This window comes from Azolla caroliniana, unplaced genomic scaffold, assembly GCF_043228905.1.
Source record: "Azolla caroliniana isolate FFs.n. ecotype wild unplaced genomic scaffold, voAzoCaro1.0.p SCAF_2, whole genome shotgun sequence".
NCBI lineage: Eukaryota > Viridiplantae > Streptophyta > Polypodiopsida > Salviniales > Salviniaceae > Azolla > Azolla caroliniana.
Genome location: NW_028230437.1, coordinates 26,122,777 through 26,138,075, shown reverse-complemented (window position 1 = coordinate 26,138,075; position 15,299 = coordinate 26,122,777). Strand labels below are relative to the sequence as shown.

Below are 15,299 nucleotides of genomic sequence, written 5' to 3'. Positions count from 1 at the left end.
CGTAAAAGAGAACGAATACCTTGGAGTGTTATAGGTGAAGAACTTAGGGTTTGGGGACTCCCGTGGACCACTTGAGAGAAGAATGGGAGATGTCCTATCCACTAACATTGGTAAGACCAATCATTGGGAAGCGTCAATGACTTCAGTCAAGAGTCCTCGAGCATAATAGTACAAAATCGAGATGACGCATTGTGTGGGGCTTTGGGATGGGTCAACATCGCCAATGATACCCCCTCACTTTCAATCTTTATGTAGGGTTTGTTCGGTTTTCATTTCTTGAACATGATGATCAAGCATTGAGATGAGTATATACATATTCATTTATGGTGGTCATAGGCTACATGGACTTGTTTAAAGACAAGAATACAAGTGGTTTCTCTACGCACCTACATATGTGTATATATTTATGTATATACATACTCTTTCTTCTTTGGGGGTAGCATAAATATATACATATTCACCCTCTTCATATTGATCTATATAGTATAAACACACACACACACACACACACACACACACACACAAACATAAGGGTCTTCGTAGATGGTCTCATTTGATCTCTCTGGGCCAAATTTGGCCTTAGAAGACGTTAATATATCTTTCTTTCTCTCTCTATACATGAATGAATGTATATATCTTAGTGTTGATCTTCATTTGTTTTTCTTGATTGAATGCTAGACATCATATATGCTCGAAGAAGTCCAAGCCATTGGCGACCTACCTGGCACCCCAGGGGGGTGGGGGTGAGGGAGAGTATATGCACGCGCGTGCGCGCGCACACACACACACACACTATGTATACTCTCTCTCTCTCTATCTACACACACACACACACACATATATGTACATATATATGTATATACTCTTCCTCTATCTACTCACTCAATGTATGTATATACTCTCCCTTTCTATCTACATATGTATATACTCTTCCTCTCTATCTACACACACTCATGTATGTATGTATGTATATACTCTTCCTCTCCATCTATACACACACACACACACACATTCTCTCTCTCTCTCTCTCTCTCTCTTTGTGCTCATGTGTACTCTACAACACCTCTCTCTCCCTCTACTCTCTACAGTGTGTATGCACACACATACACAATCTGTCTCTGTCTCTCTCTTCCCTACACACACACACACACACAATCTGTCTCTGTCTCCCTCTTCCCTACACACACACACACACAACACGCACTTATTACTGTAGTCGTAGCAGCAGTAATTGTTTGTAGTAAAAAACCAAAGTGGGGATTCACACACACACACACACACACACACACACTCTCTCTCTCTCTCTCTCTCTCTCTGTTTCTGTCTGTCTTTCTCTCTCATTCATTTCATAGGCATTTAATCGCAAGTCATTTATAACCTCACTTTGTTTGCACCTCCATCCCCCATCCATCATGAATTAACTAACAACAACTACTACACAGTTAACAATAGCAATCCATCCAAACTCTTTTCCATCACATCCTCTCTCTTCTTCTTCTTCTTCTTCTTCTTACTGTATCATATCTACCCTTCTTTGAATGATTTCTTTTCCCCCTTTGCTTGCTCAATTCCTATTTCCTGTTATATTATTAAATTCCGTTTCTCATTAATTATCTCCAAATATCTCTCATTTACGTGATCCCAAAATTTGCTGATTTTTATTAATTTTAATTAAACACCTTCTCCCCCCCCCTTCCCTTCTTCCTCCTCCCTTGTTTTCACTTGAAAACAGAGAAGAAGCAGAAGAAAGTTTGTAAAAAAAGGAAAGTAGCTTAGAAGATGATAATCCATTAACTTACAGTAATGGCCACCTTTTAATGCTTGTCTTCATCATGCAAACAATATATACACATAGATATATGTATATATTGTATGTGTTTTAACTCAAATTTGAGGTCAGGAAATCAATTGCCCTGAACTAGCAGTGGAAGAAGACGAAGAAGAAGAAGAAGAAGGGGAAATGCATAAAGAGCTTATAAATGCATATGATGCTCTGTTTTTGTGATGAAGAAGAAATGCACAGAGGGTATTATAAACACATATAATGCTCTGTTTCTGTTAAGAAGAAGAAGAAGAAGAAGAAATGCATGGAGAGGTTATAAATGCATATAATGCTCTGTTTCTGTGAAGAAGAAAAACGAAGATATGCATTGAGAGGCTATACCTATAAAGAATGCTGCATTTCTTTGAGGATTCGACGAAGAAGAAGAGGTTTATACTCTACATACATAATGCTCTGTTCTAATGAGATCTAAAGAAAGCTGCATATAGCAATAATCAATTTAACTCAAGCTTTCTGTAATTATTAAGCTTGGATTTCCTCTACCTGGCTAGAAGCACAAGTAGAAGTAGATCTAGAGAGAGTCTCAAGAGATTTTCTGTGAAGAGAAAATAAGCTTGATGGAAGAGGTTGAGAAAAGAATTGTACATAGTAACGAGCTATTCAAGTTGAAGAAACAAGAGGTGGAAGAAGAATTAACAAAGGAATTTGTGAATCATTTAGCTATATCAAAGTCTACTAATTCTTTCGATTCAATCAGCGCACAGCAACAGGAGCAACGACATAACATCGGGTATCTTCTTGAGCTGGAATCGAGTGTCACAAATGGTGCAGTTAAAGCATCGTCCGGTCTCAACAAATACATTAATGAGCAACAACAACAACATGGAGAAGGAGAATTAGAAGAATCACACATCCATAGCATAAGAGAATTGATCAATCAATATGATACAAGTAAAAGTAGTCGGAATACCTTGGAGCAATACAATGTTGTTGTCGCTAATTCGTTCAAGCAATGCCAAATGGTATCGCAAGAAACTTGCAATAATAACAACAAGAATCATCATCATCATCATCATCATCATCATCATAATGATCATGTGATGATGATGAGAATGATGAGATCAAATGAACATCGTGATCATGAGAAAGATGCTTGTGTTTCATGTAAATCGCGTCCTTTTGTAGCTGATATTGGTGTGGTGCCAGAGACTAGTATAGTACAAAATCATCATCAACATGGGTCATCACAATGTATGAGCTTGAGAAATGTGGGTAATAATTTAATGAGGAGGAACTCAAACTCTCCTAAAACTCTTTCATGGCATTTGACCCCACCAAGCAAGAGTACTAACTATACTGTTTTCGAAGGTCCACTCTTCTGGGAGACTATGCATAAAGAAGCAATTCATACATCCCGGGAACGGAACTTCTCGGTGCAGAAAACCCCACATCCTTCTAGCCATATAATACGAGGTTTTGCAGAGATGTATCCACTTGCCCGGACGGTGAAATCAAATATGTATGATCGAGATTTAAAAGACAAAGACAAAGACAAAGACAAAGAGAGAAATAGAGATAGAGATAAAGTTAGGCAATCTTCTCCTGATGTGCAAGTCAAGGCCATTCCTCATGCATATAATGATGTGGGACTGATAAGCAAGAGAGTGTTCACAAAGGCAAAGGGTGCCTCAAATTCTAATGTGTCTCCTTTATCCTTCGGTGGTTATGTAGAAAAAGTTGATGAATTTACCCCTGTTCCACAAGAGTGTATTAGAATGGACTGGACATCAACTACTAGTCCTCATCTACTTAATCCTCTAATGTATTACTCTCCAAAGATCATTAGTACGAATAACTACGAATCAAGAATGAAGACACCAAAAACTAGCCTAAAATCTGCCCTCCGGGACCTTGAATCAGCTTTCAGTATCAAACCTCGTGGCTCGGCATCAGCACCCAAGATGCGGCCAAATCAAGGCGATGTGAAAGTGCCCGAGAAAAGCTCGAGACTCGTCCAGAGGCTCTTTTCGAGCCCGGTAAAAAGAAGGCCACATGAATTGAACAGCGCAGAGGCTAATTTGGGTGCAATCCGATGGCCTGATCTTAAGCATCTCACGGCAATAGACTCCCAAGATCGAGAACCAGTCCAAGTTTCAAGAACGTGTGCGAATGTACCCTGCGAAAGCAATACGGTAGGATATGTGGCTCAAGTTAGTCAAAGTACCACAAATAATACTATGAGTGCACCATCGCGTGATATGGATCTAGCGTGTAAATCATTCCTTCAAGGATCAAGAAGTGTTCATTCGAGCTCAGTGCCAAGTCATGGAGGCAATAGTACATTATTGAACCATGATGAGTATTTCTCTACAACCAGAAGGTTTAAAGACTACAACAAAACAATGTGTGGTCCAAACAGCAGCAAATCCCCAGCAATCCAGTGCTACTTGCGATGCATTGTTAAGGATCAAAAAGATGGACTTCCATTGTACACTCTCTCTAGAAATGATTCCGAGGAGGTTCTGCTTGCTCGGGCTTGTGATTTCGAAGAGAATATTTCATTGAGCAAAAGAGTTTGCAAAGGTATGTATACATTCCATTCAGGTAGGTGTACTGGTAAAGGATGGAGGAATTGGATGAAGAAAGAAAACAAAGCCGTGACTGATCTCGCCGGAAAGATGCAAGTCACGACAACAATGCAATGTGAAAGCTCGATGTCAATGCCGAAAACTAACACTCATTCGATGGTATCAGAGTTTGTTCTTTTTGGTATCAGAGCAAGAGCTCAAAGTAACATCACTGCACCAACGCGAAGCCAGAGCTTAAGACTTGTATCAACTAATGTGAATATCCAGATGCAAGCTAATCCCTCTGGTCATGATCATGCTACATGTGCAAGTCATCTAAGTGACTCAGAGTTAACTGATCTCGAAGAAGCTTCTCTCACATTTCCTTCATCGTTGCATCAAGAGCTAGCGGCTATCGTGATAGAGATGCCAATAGAAAAATTCAAATCTCGGCCGAGTGCTCGTGTAAACCGGCCCTTATTTGATGGTACGAGTGTAGAAACCAGCATAACTAGACATGTGGTAGACTACAGAAACATCGATGTTGGGCCGAATGCTCGTGCAAATCAACCCTATCTCAATGATGCCAGGATAGAAAGCAATGTAACCCGACAAGGCATAGGCAGTAAGTCAAGGCATGGTAGAAGTGTAGAAAGCAATATAACTAAACATGAGATAGACTATAGACATGACTACTCTGGGCCAAATGCTTGTGGAAACCATAGGTCAAGGCTTGGTATAGACCATAGAGAGAGTGTAACTGTGATGCTTCCTAGGGAGCAAGTACATCATGGTTTGCCAGATGGTCGAGTGTGTCGGCCAGCATCATTGATCGACAGGTGGCGATACGGTGGGAAATGTGATTGCGGTGGATGGGATCTTGGATGTGGAATGAAAGTGTTCAGCACTGAGAAGCCACACAATTCTATGTTTTCACCCCATCAAAGACATCATTTTCAACCTCTCAACATCTATTCTCAGGTATATACATAAAAAACATCCATCATGTCTCTTCATACTAAAAGCTCAATTTCTAGTTGATATGCTTGACTATTCATTAAATTTGTGGCGCACCATGTCTCTTATGCTAAAAACTCAAATTTTTGTTGATATGCTTGACTATTTTCATTAACTTTGTGGCACACCCCATGCCTCTTCATACAGGAAGTTCAACTTGAATGTTGATAAGCTATAGTACATACCATGTCTCTTTAACAAGGAGTTCAAAACTTTTTAATATGGTGTCTGTGTGTCTGTGTGTGTGCCATGATTCATTCTTTGATGTAAAGAATTCTAAATTTATGATACTATAATATCTATACCGTGCCTCTTCGACTGGTGACTATGGTAGCAATGCACCCTCAGGTCTTCATCGATCATAGATATGATTGTTGTACACCCACATGCATATATATATATATATAATATAACCATATCTGATTTTTTCATTGTTAATAGACATAAATCTTAGAGAATGTGTGTTTGTTGTTTTTGTGATGATATTTACAGGGAAAAGTTCAAGAATTGGTGCTTAGCTTAACTAGTGTTCAAGAAGGATTCTTTCTACTCAGCTTCCAAGGGTATCTCTCACCATTGGAAGCTTTTGCTACTTCTGTAGCTGTTCTACATAGTAGGAGATCATCGCCATCATTGCCATCATCCTTAACATCTTCATCCCCATCCCCATCCTCATCTTCATCCTCATCCTCATCAAGGGGATCGTAGATTTTGTAGATATATTGAGAAGAAATGAAGAACTACAATCTGTGACAACTCCATTAGAACCACACTTTGGACTTTAAGGTTAGTGTAACTTAATTGTGTTATGCTCTCATCAGAAAAAGAAATCAAAATTTTTATTGTAAAGCTAGAAACACTTCAAGAAATGCTGTATCATTAAGATCATTATATAAAGAATAAGAAAAAGTGTTCATAATATGTAGTTAATCTTTTCATTTTTTATTTGTCTTTATTTCTTGTAGGTTTCCTGGTAAATTTGCAAGCTAGCTACAACAAAAAATGATATATTTTGGTCACAATTGATTGTTTAAAAAGATCGAATTCAAAGCATGATTGATGAGTTACAGGGGATGTGTTTCGATCATGATTGATCTATTTGCTCCAAAACATAATTGACGATGATGGGTTAGAATTTTCTATCCCAAATCATGATTGATGATGATGATGGGTTAGGATTGATTGATCTTGGTATGGTGAAAATGGTTGGAACCTTTTCTTTTCTTTTCTTGTATGTATGGTAACAAAGAGATAGATTAACAAAGTGATTGGGCTTTTAATCCCACGAAATGTGACCTTTTTGCCCAAACACTCTACATCCAAATGGTAATTATTAACCCTTTTTAAGAGTATGTAATGATTCTCAACAAGAAAAAGAAAATATAATGAATATTCGTGGATCAATTCGATCAATCAATGACTATATGTAGTGAATGAAGGTGTGATGCCTTAGTATTATGATCTCAAAATCAAGATGTTAATGATTTTTACAATGAGCAGCTTTCCAGCAACATACACGGTCAAGTCCCATCACTTCAGTTCTAGGAATCACTGTGTTTTAAGAAATGTGCCCCGTTTAGGACCTAGAACTATCTATCCTTTCAATGACATATACCTTATTCTTTGTCTTCATCTCCATTTCAGTCTTTAGCACAATCTATCTCTAACCTTCTTTGAATCTTGTTTTCATTCTTTTCGCTTCTACTTGTGAGATTTCATCGCTCGATTGAACGAATGAATGAGGTGAAGAGTGGTACCTAGCCACATTGGCCCTTCCTTGCTCATATGTGTGACTTTCTTCTTCTTCTTCTTCTTCTTCTTTCTTCTTCATGTGAAAAAGTGGTATGCTTTTTTGAAAAGCCTTGTTCATTTGTATGCTTGCGAAACAATGGGCGATGCTAGCAAATTGTGTAATGAATTGAATTCACATGAATGATTTTAGCCTAAGCTGCCATGACATACAGAAAAAATGTCTGGCCAATTTGATTCAAATGTTAGGTAAAGTATGAAAATGAGGCACAAATTTTAGAAATCTTGAAATACTTCTCAAGTGCACAAAACACCCTTAGAAATGCCACACAATAATGTCAAAACATGCATAATAAACATGACTAGATCCAAGATCGAAAGGAAGAAGCAAGTTGTAAACAAAATGCATAATTATCTTCTTAACAACTAATCTAGTTAAGTTCATGAGGTTAAATAATCTTAATTTTGCGAAAACAATCAAATTGAAGATGTTACTAGAGACTAATCAATTTTACCCATGGTCAAAATTTTGAAACCTTGACACAAATAGTATGGCAATATTGCCATTTGATTAATTTTCCTTCTGACAAACAAATTTGCAAGCTACCAGCTATTCAACAACAATATCTCTTTCATTCTATATTCTATACATCGATTCACAATTCATCAATACATTAAGGTATCCTGTTCATGAAGGTTAGCATGAATAACACACAATGTGATGACATGACATGAAACTAGACAATTATGCTAGACGTTAGTCTTTAATGTTTGTGGTCAACCATCATGAATACGAAAATATAAAACATTGTCACACTCAAGCAAGACTTGAGATGATAAAGCATGATGGGCTGTTGTTGATTTACAGGCAAAACATTAAGTCCGAAAAAGTGTTTTATTGCTTGTATATGTGTCTTCAAGGGGATTTTGCAACCTTTTCCACTTTGTACGAATCAATAATTAGTGTTTGGGTGACTTTGGCTTCAATATCACATGTCGTATAATTTTAGATTCTCCCCCCTCCCCCTTGTGTATAAAACTAATCAGCCCTTTGATAGTAACATTCTACACATTTTTCCAATTTGTATGAACATCTTTTCTCACAACGGAACAACTTCTTTCTCGTGCAACCAATTACATTCTTCCATTTAAGCATCTCAACATGTCATAAAAAATATAGGTGGAAAACCTTTCCCATATGAATCACTTTTTATCTTGTGAACATGAGACACCTTGTAGAGTTTTTTAAAACATTGAGCACCTTTTGAAATTTGTTTAAGTGCCCTTTCCTTTAAAAGGAGATCACTTTATACCGCCCAAGCTATGGCTAGAAATTAATGAGGTAGGAAGGGGGTGAACTATGATGTGTTATCCAATCAAACAAACACATGTATAGGATGGGGCATAAAATAAATAGACATGACACTCAAAAGTTGTATCACTACTTTTTCTTGTAAAAACAAATCAAGATATAGTCAATGTAAGTGATGAGGTAGGACAGGGTCATTTTGGGCAATCATAATGTGGATTGATCCACAACAAATGAACATAGATGGACACATTTGGAGGGGGGCAATATGTAAGGATAGAATATATTGATGTGGCATTAAAAAACACTTTCATTAGACAATTTAACGTGTTTGGTGGTGAAGTGAATCGATCAAAAGACTGTATACTATCATGTCCAATGTTTTATTGGCCCATGCCATTAAAACAATCATCATAATATTGGTGTTGAACCCAAAATATAGGGATCAAGATCTAATGACTAAATATCAATAATAAAACACTAAGAAAAAACATTGTGCTCATAAAGGGTGGACATGTGTAGATAGCTTTGAAGGTTTTCATTGTCGGTTAGATGTGAAGGGTCCTACATGACATGCTTTTAGCATATGTTTGATATGTTGATCTAGTGACTAGTCAAAAGGTTTCAAACAAACATTTATTGATAAACAAAGACCGTTGCCCTCTTTAGCACCACAACCATTTTAAAAACGAAAAATTGAGCTTTTAAGAACAAAGCGTTCAATTGCATCACAATTTCCCCCCATCCAAAATCACCACCTAGCAATACTCATTAGAAGCACTCATAACATTAAGTTTAAATTTAACTCATTTAAGAACAAATTCTTTTTCTTTTTTTTTTTTCCAAAAAAAGATACTACATTAGTATTAGAAAACCGCCATAAGGCTAAACATACAAGCTATACCGATCCCCTATATTTTTCTAAAGTCTAACCATTGGCTTGAATAAACACTTTGGTGTTGAGTAGAACCACTCCACCTTACCAAAATACCGTCTATAAAATATACCTATGTCCCAAATGGCATGAAACTCCACCCGCCTAAGCTCCGCTTGATGCGTATTACCTTTTATACCATCCAAAATCCCTCTAAGATTATGTACAATCTCTATCCAAATTCCGGAGATTATTTGAGCAGGTCTTTCAGTCATATTTTGAAATACCTTCAAACATCGAGCCTTCCAAATATACCAAATTGTAATACTGCTTACCAATTGCCATATTTGAGGTTTATCAGTTTGTATTTGTGGATTCGGAGGGATCAAAATTTTTTCCATCATACCATGCCTCACCATAATAGCATCCGCAACCTCCTCATGTTCATATTCCATCGGTTTATCATGTACCGCTGCCCATAATACTGCACCCCATGTGTACACTGCTCTAGGATATATAGGAATTAAAAATTTTATAATTTGTTTCCATATATCCATAGCAAAACCACAACTCCACAAACAATGTTTAGCAGTCTCTATTACACCTGTACAAAAAGGACACATCTTATCTACATTTCCTTTTCGCCACCCATTAACTGGTATAGCATTATGAACCAACAACCATCGAAAACCAACAATTTTCCTACTCATCTTTATACCCCATAACCATTTCCAAAATTGTTTAAGATGTTGTGGAGAAAGTTCATTTCGTCTCCAAACAATATTTGCAGTTGGTTCTTTCCATGATCTAGCAGCTAAAACTTTCCTACCAATCCTCACAGAATACTGAAAAAACGGCACATATTTGATGTTATCTTGCAACCTCACCTTCCAATACAGTTCTCCAGGATCCCAAGTTAGTGTAGATATTGATCTCCTTTCCAAAATCCAAATCCTCCACAAACAATTCACCTTTTGAGGATCCGGGTCTAATACCCAATTTGATCCATCATTTGCAATCACCCTCACTTCTTTATGTAAACAAAAACTAAACAAATCATGTTCCATAGATGTACAGATTAACCTACCATCATCCTGTACATCAAAAGTCATGCATTCTTGTTCCCCAATATAGGCTTTCACTCCAATTAAAACATCCAATGGAGTAAATAAACCCATCCACTTGTGTGTAGTATATCCAATTTGCATTTGAACATTAACAAGGGCATTCTGGATCGCAGAATACATTATCTTCCCACCCCTTATATTACTAATTAATAGCATTTGTTGATCTATAGATTTAGACAAAAAAGTTATCCATGCACCTATAGACTGTGCTGGCCCACGATCTAGTTCTGCCCATGCACATTTAGTACGCTTTCCCAACATTTGTCCTCTTAGGTCAGTCAACCATGAATTCCAAATCAGCGGTTGCCTACAGAATTCAGATTCTGTTTTTGGCAATGTCTTAACTAAATCACGAGAAATATCTTTCCATGCTTTAAGAACACATCGAGCAAATCTATCTTCCCAACTTGTAGCAATAGCATTTCCCATTTTCCAGGCAATAATGAACCATAGACTTTAGTACGCCTTTCATTTAGGTGATGTTCTTGTAACATCACTATGTCCACTTGCCCAATTATACATTTATGTAGCTCTTGCCGAAATCTCCTTTTATATTGTTTACATAAAGATCCCCCAAGACCTTGAACATTCCAAGAAATAATCTTCATATTTACACAAATTTAGATAATAATCTTCTTTCTTTCAAACATCGATTCCTATCTTCTTGAGACATGTCTTGAGACTTAATCATTCTTCTAAAAGAGATGTGATCTTTACTAAATGCATTAGTCTGCTTATGTACTCTTTGAGAGGAAATCCTACTATCACTTCCTTGAAAATGTTGAACTAATGATTTCGTGAAAGTTCTCCAATCATTAGCATCCCTCATGAAAGGATTATGATCCTTTGACAAATTCTTGGACATGGATCTTGTCCACCTCCCTTCAAAAGAAGGCAAGAACCCAATGTCAACTATCTGATTTTTATTTTGTAATTCTCCTACAATCTCTTGTCCATCCATTGTTTCTGATGCACTGATCGGAACAATAACATTCTCATCATATAAAACCATTTCATGACTATATCCTTCATGATGTTCTTTATTATATACTTGAATGTCAAGTTTAGGATCATCTGGCCTTGATTGTATTCCATCCACAATCTCCTTGCCAGGACGCCTATTACTAGTTTACCATTGATACTGCGAAAATGGGAAACTAGTCAATACACCTACAATGACGAAAATGTTCCATAAAGGGCCACTTGAATGTAGAATCCTTGTTATCATCCCTAGTATGATGTAGAAACGAATTAATCTAAATGACCCATTTGGATTGGGGATTGGTTATTTAGATTGAGTGAAAGCAGAAAAACAATTCACACTCTATAGGAGCCCAATGTCTAATTGTTTCTTATCTTTGTCTTTTTAAGCTCTCTCATATCTCCAAACCAATCGCATAATCTAAATTGCTATAGTCCATACTCAAAACCTTCTCCTCCTCAACAAATCAGACAATAAGTTGTGAGTCACATAATTTTGTGCCAGATCGACATGTTCTTCCCCAATAATGTAATGTTACCTTGGCACAAGATGTGCACCACCTCTAATTCAAGCATGCTTATCCGTTGCAAAAGTGTGTGAGCAATTGTTGTGATACTTTTGTGTCGTGATATGATAGCCAAGTGAAAACAAACATTTTTTAGTGAATCAAGGAGGTTAGTTTCAAACCCTATAACTCTTTTGTAGGAAGCATGGCCTCTTATAGCTTAATTAATGATAGAATTACTAACTTTATCAATTGTTGTATCAAGGTTTAGGTGGAGTAACTTCCTCTAGATGGTGAGTTGGGTGAGAGAAAGTGTCAATCTCTCTCGAGCTCACTAACAAATTTGCTAGTTCATTAGGTGGAATCTAATCCTAAGCTCACTCTAATTGTTCACCATGATAAATGAAAGAGATTAAATCAAAATTGAACTTGCTTGATAACCATGACTAATTACATAATTAACTCCAATAACATAGGAAATCAAGGTGAAAGAGTGATTGACATGCATAGAAAATCACATTGAAATTATGAGTAAGAGGCTGTTAGAAGACAATATTGAGCTTGGGAATGCTTTGTTGGATATATATGCTATATGTGCCAATCTTGAAAAAAAACACAAAAAATAGTCGATGATATTTCAGTTCGAGATGTAAATGATATTCTTGCAAAAAAACATGTTCTCTTGTGAAATGCATCTATTACAAGATATGTTGGGCATGGATCAGCGAAGATTGGTATTGTGAAGGTGGAGCAACAATTGAAGCATGAGCACAGTTTGAGAATTTATTGCTAGTGGAAAGAAATGGGTGATCCTTAGGATGTTCGCGAAAGTAATGCTAATAGGAAGGATCAAGGTTTTCATTTCCAACAAGGAGTGGATGTGGCAGAACGATGTAATTTAAAGAATGTTCTGCATGTTATGGTTCTCCGAAGTTGTGTGAGCATACAAGTGGTTCATTGTCTTCATGTATACGAGGTAGTTTCAAGAGAATGGAGGGAATATAGAACCAGGTTGGAAGCTTGTTTACTTAGGATATAGAAGACGTTGTGAAGCAATGGTTGAAGCTTCAATTGGACCTACGGTTTTAAGATGATAACATACATGTTGGAGCGATCACGAATAATTATACTTGCAAAGTCTTATGTAATGAAGGCAAGTTGAAGGTCGCCATTTATCACATATGATTCGAGGAGATATGATACAACGGCTTGCCATGTTATTGGGATATATTGAGTAGGATAAGAATGAGGATGCTATACAACTCTATCCTTGAAGGCTTGTGTAAGGTGTCTAATTATTATGATGTCATTTTCTCGTATGATGAAAGTAGGCAGCAGGATGCATGGCTAATCATTGGGATAGTCCTTTTTCCTCTTCTTTTTCATCTCTTTTGTAGTTTGTACTTGATAGGTTTTTTAAAACTAATGGAAGGATATTTTGTTTTGGAATTAAAAAAACATAGGAAATCAAGAAGACATACAACTCTATACTTATAAGTTATGGTTTATCTAACCATGTTACAAAGAGATAAGTCTTAAGCACTTTGTCTCATACGTTTCGACTACATATAGCAAGTTATTTTCTTGGTTTTAGATGGAAGTATTTTTGTATAGTCTCTATGTGTATTTTTATTACAAAAAAAATAGGCACGATGTCTTGACTACATATAGTTGTTGGTCCTCTTCTTCTTCTTCTTCTTCAAATCTCTTCGTGCCTTGAGAGGAAAGGAACCTTGTTGGAACCTCATTTAGTCATAACACCATGTCATTCCCTTCAATTTATTGTTGTTTGTAACAAGTTTCTTAATTTTAGTAACTTAAAACCCGTACATACTTATTATGCATTTGTACACCTCTCCATGGATGCTACATATGATGTAAAAACATATATTGTTTATACCTACCTCATATGTTTTACACACAAATGTGTCAAATAGGATGGATATTATGTTGTCCCTTCTATGTGTCTAGTATTTTACCACATGACCTTAATTATTAATTTATTCCTACATTTTAGGTGGTACATGTAAATGCATGTATGATTTATCTAAATATTACACTCTAGCCTCTTTAGAACCATTGTACTTTGCAGGTCAAAGTTCTTTTTCTTCCACACATATTAGGCATCTCTACATATTTATTTGTTTGCAAATTCATGCAACCATATGCATCTTCCATCTTTTTTTGTGTTAATTCATTGTATCAGGTTAGTTGTATTGATACGTTCCATAACATGACATTAATCGTTCATGATGAATGAGATGTTGTTGTTTCTTAGTTATATGTGCGTTGTGGATCATACCATGTGCATTTCCTCTCATCACATTTTGAGTATCGTTTACTATTATAAGCTCATACTCATTTTGTCTTTATTTGTTCACTCATCCTTTTCTCACGCTTATTTTAGTTATAGGCTTCCACACATATACATGCTTGTCAAAGGCTAATAATTTCACTTACATTCCTTGTGTACATATGTTTTTTTTAGTAACACTTTTATTACTAGTGGGAAACCTCAAAGTGAGGTGAAAAACCCACAGAGAATAAAGAGAAGTATACAAGTGTCAATTAGACACTAAAGAGCTTGGAAGCACTCAAAGTAAAGAGTGTAAATTTGCGGTGTGATGTCTCTAAATTGCAGACAATCAAACAAAGATTGCTTGAGGGATTGCTTAAAGAAGCTAACTTCATGCAATTGGTTTCAATGAAAGACCTTGTTATTGGGGGCTATCCACATGGTCCAGAGTGCCCAAAGTCTTGTCCATTGGAGAAAAAAATAGGCATTGTTGGGTAGAGCACACGAACTCTATCCAAATAACCAAAAGTGTTTCCCAAACCTCCGGCCAAGAAATCTGTGATAACGAGATGCACTTTTTATTTGTAGAAATGTTATACTAAATGAGCAAGTCCATAATAAGTGTCAGACTGTTTCCGATTGTCCACCCCATTGGGCACAATGTTGGGGAGGCTATCAATCGCTTTTGAAGATTTGACCCAATCGGGAGCATACCCAATAGGCATCTCCATAGGAATACCTGTTGCTTACGTAGAAGACTAGAGTTCCATAAGCCCGTAAGCCTGTTTTTCCACCAGGATTGTGCTTTATGTAGGTGCCACAACGCATTTGCATGTTCTTGAAACCAAGGGGCAGGTTGCAACAACCTACACACTCAAATGTGTTGTAATCTTATCCATTTGAATAATAATGCCGCCTTTTTGCAATATCTAGTCTTAAATCTTGTGATCTTCATCTAGATGGGGCACAAGTACTAAGGAAAGTTATATTCCCATGGTCATTAGCTGAACAAGAGCCTGGAAAAGCCTTTTTTTTAAGCAAAGATGGGGCTGAAATCAACTGCAGATGTGTAAATGACCAAGTTCACCTA

General features: G+C 36.8%; 1 protein-coding gene across 1 annotated transcript; it reads left to right on the top strand.

Moving 5' to 3' along the window:
- The first annotated feature begins 1,778 nt into the window (after nt 1-1,778).
- LOC147867871 (uncharacterized) lies at nt 1,779-6,123 on the top strand. The gene is made up of 3 exons (XM_087315772.1): nt 1,779-2,026; nt 2,094-5,331; nt 5,860-6,123. The coding sequence occupies exons 2-3, from the start codon at nt 2,401-2,403 to the stop codon at nt 6,073-6,075; spliced, it is 3,147 nt and encodes a 1,048-aa protein (XP_087171898.1). The 5' UTR covers nt 1,779-2,026; nt 2,094-2,400; the 3' UTR covers nt 6,076-6,123.
- The last annotated feature ends 9,176 nt before the right edge of the window (nt 6,124-15,299 follow it).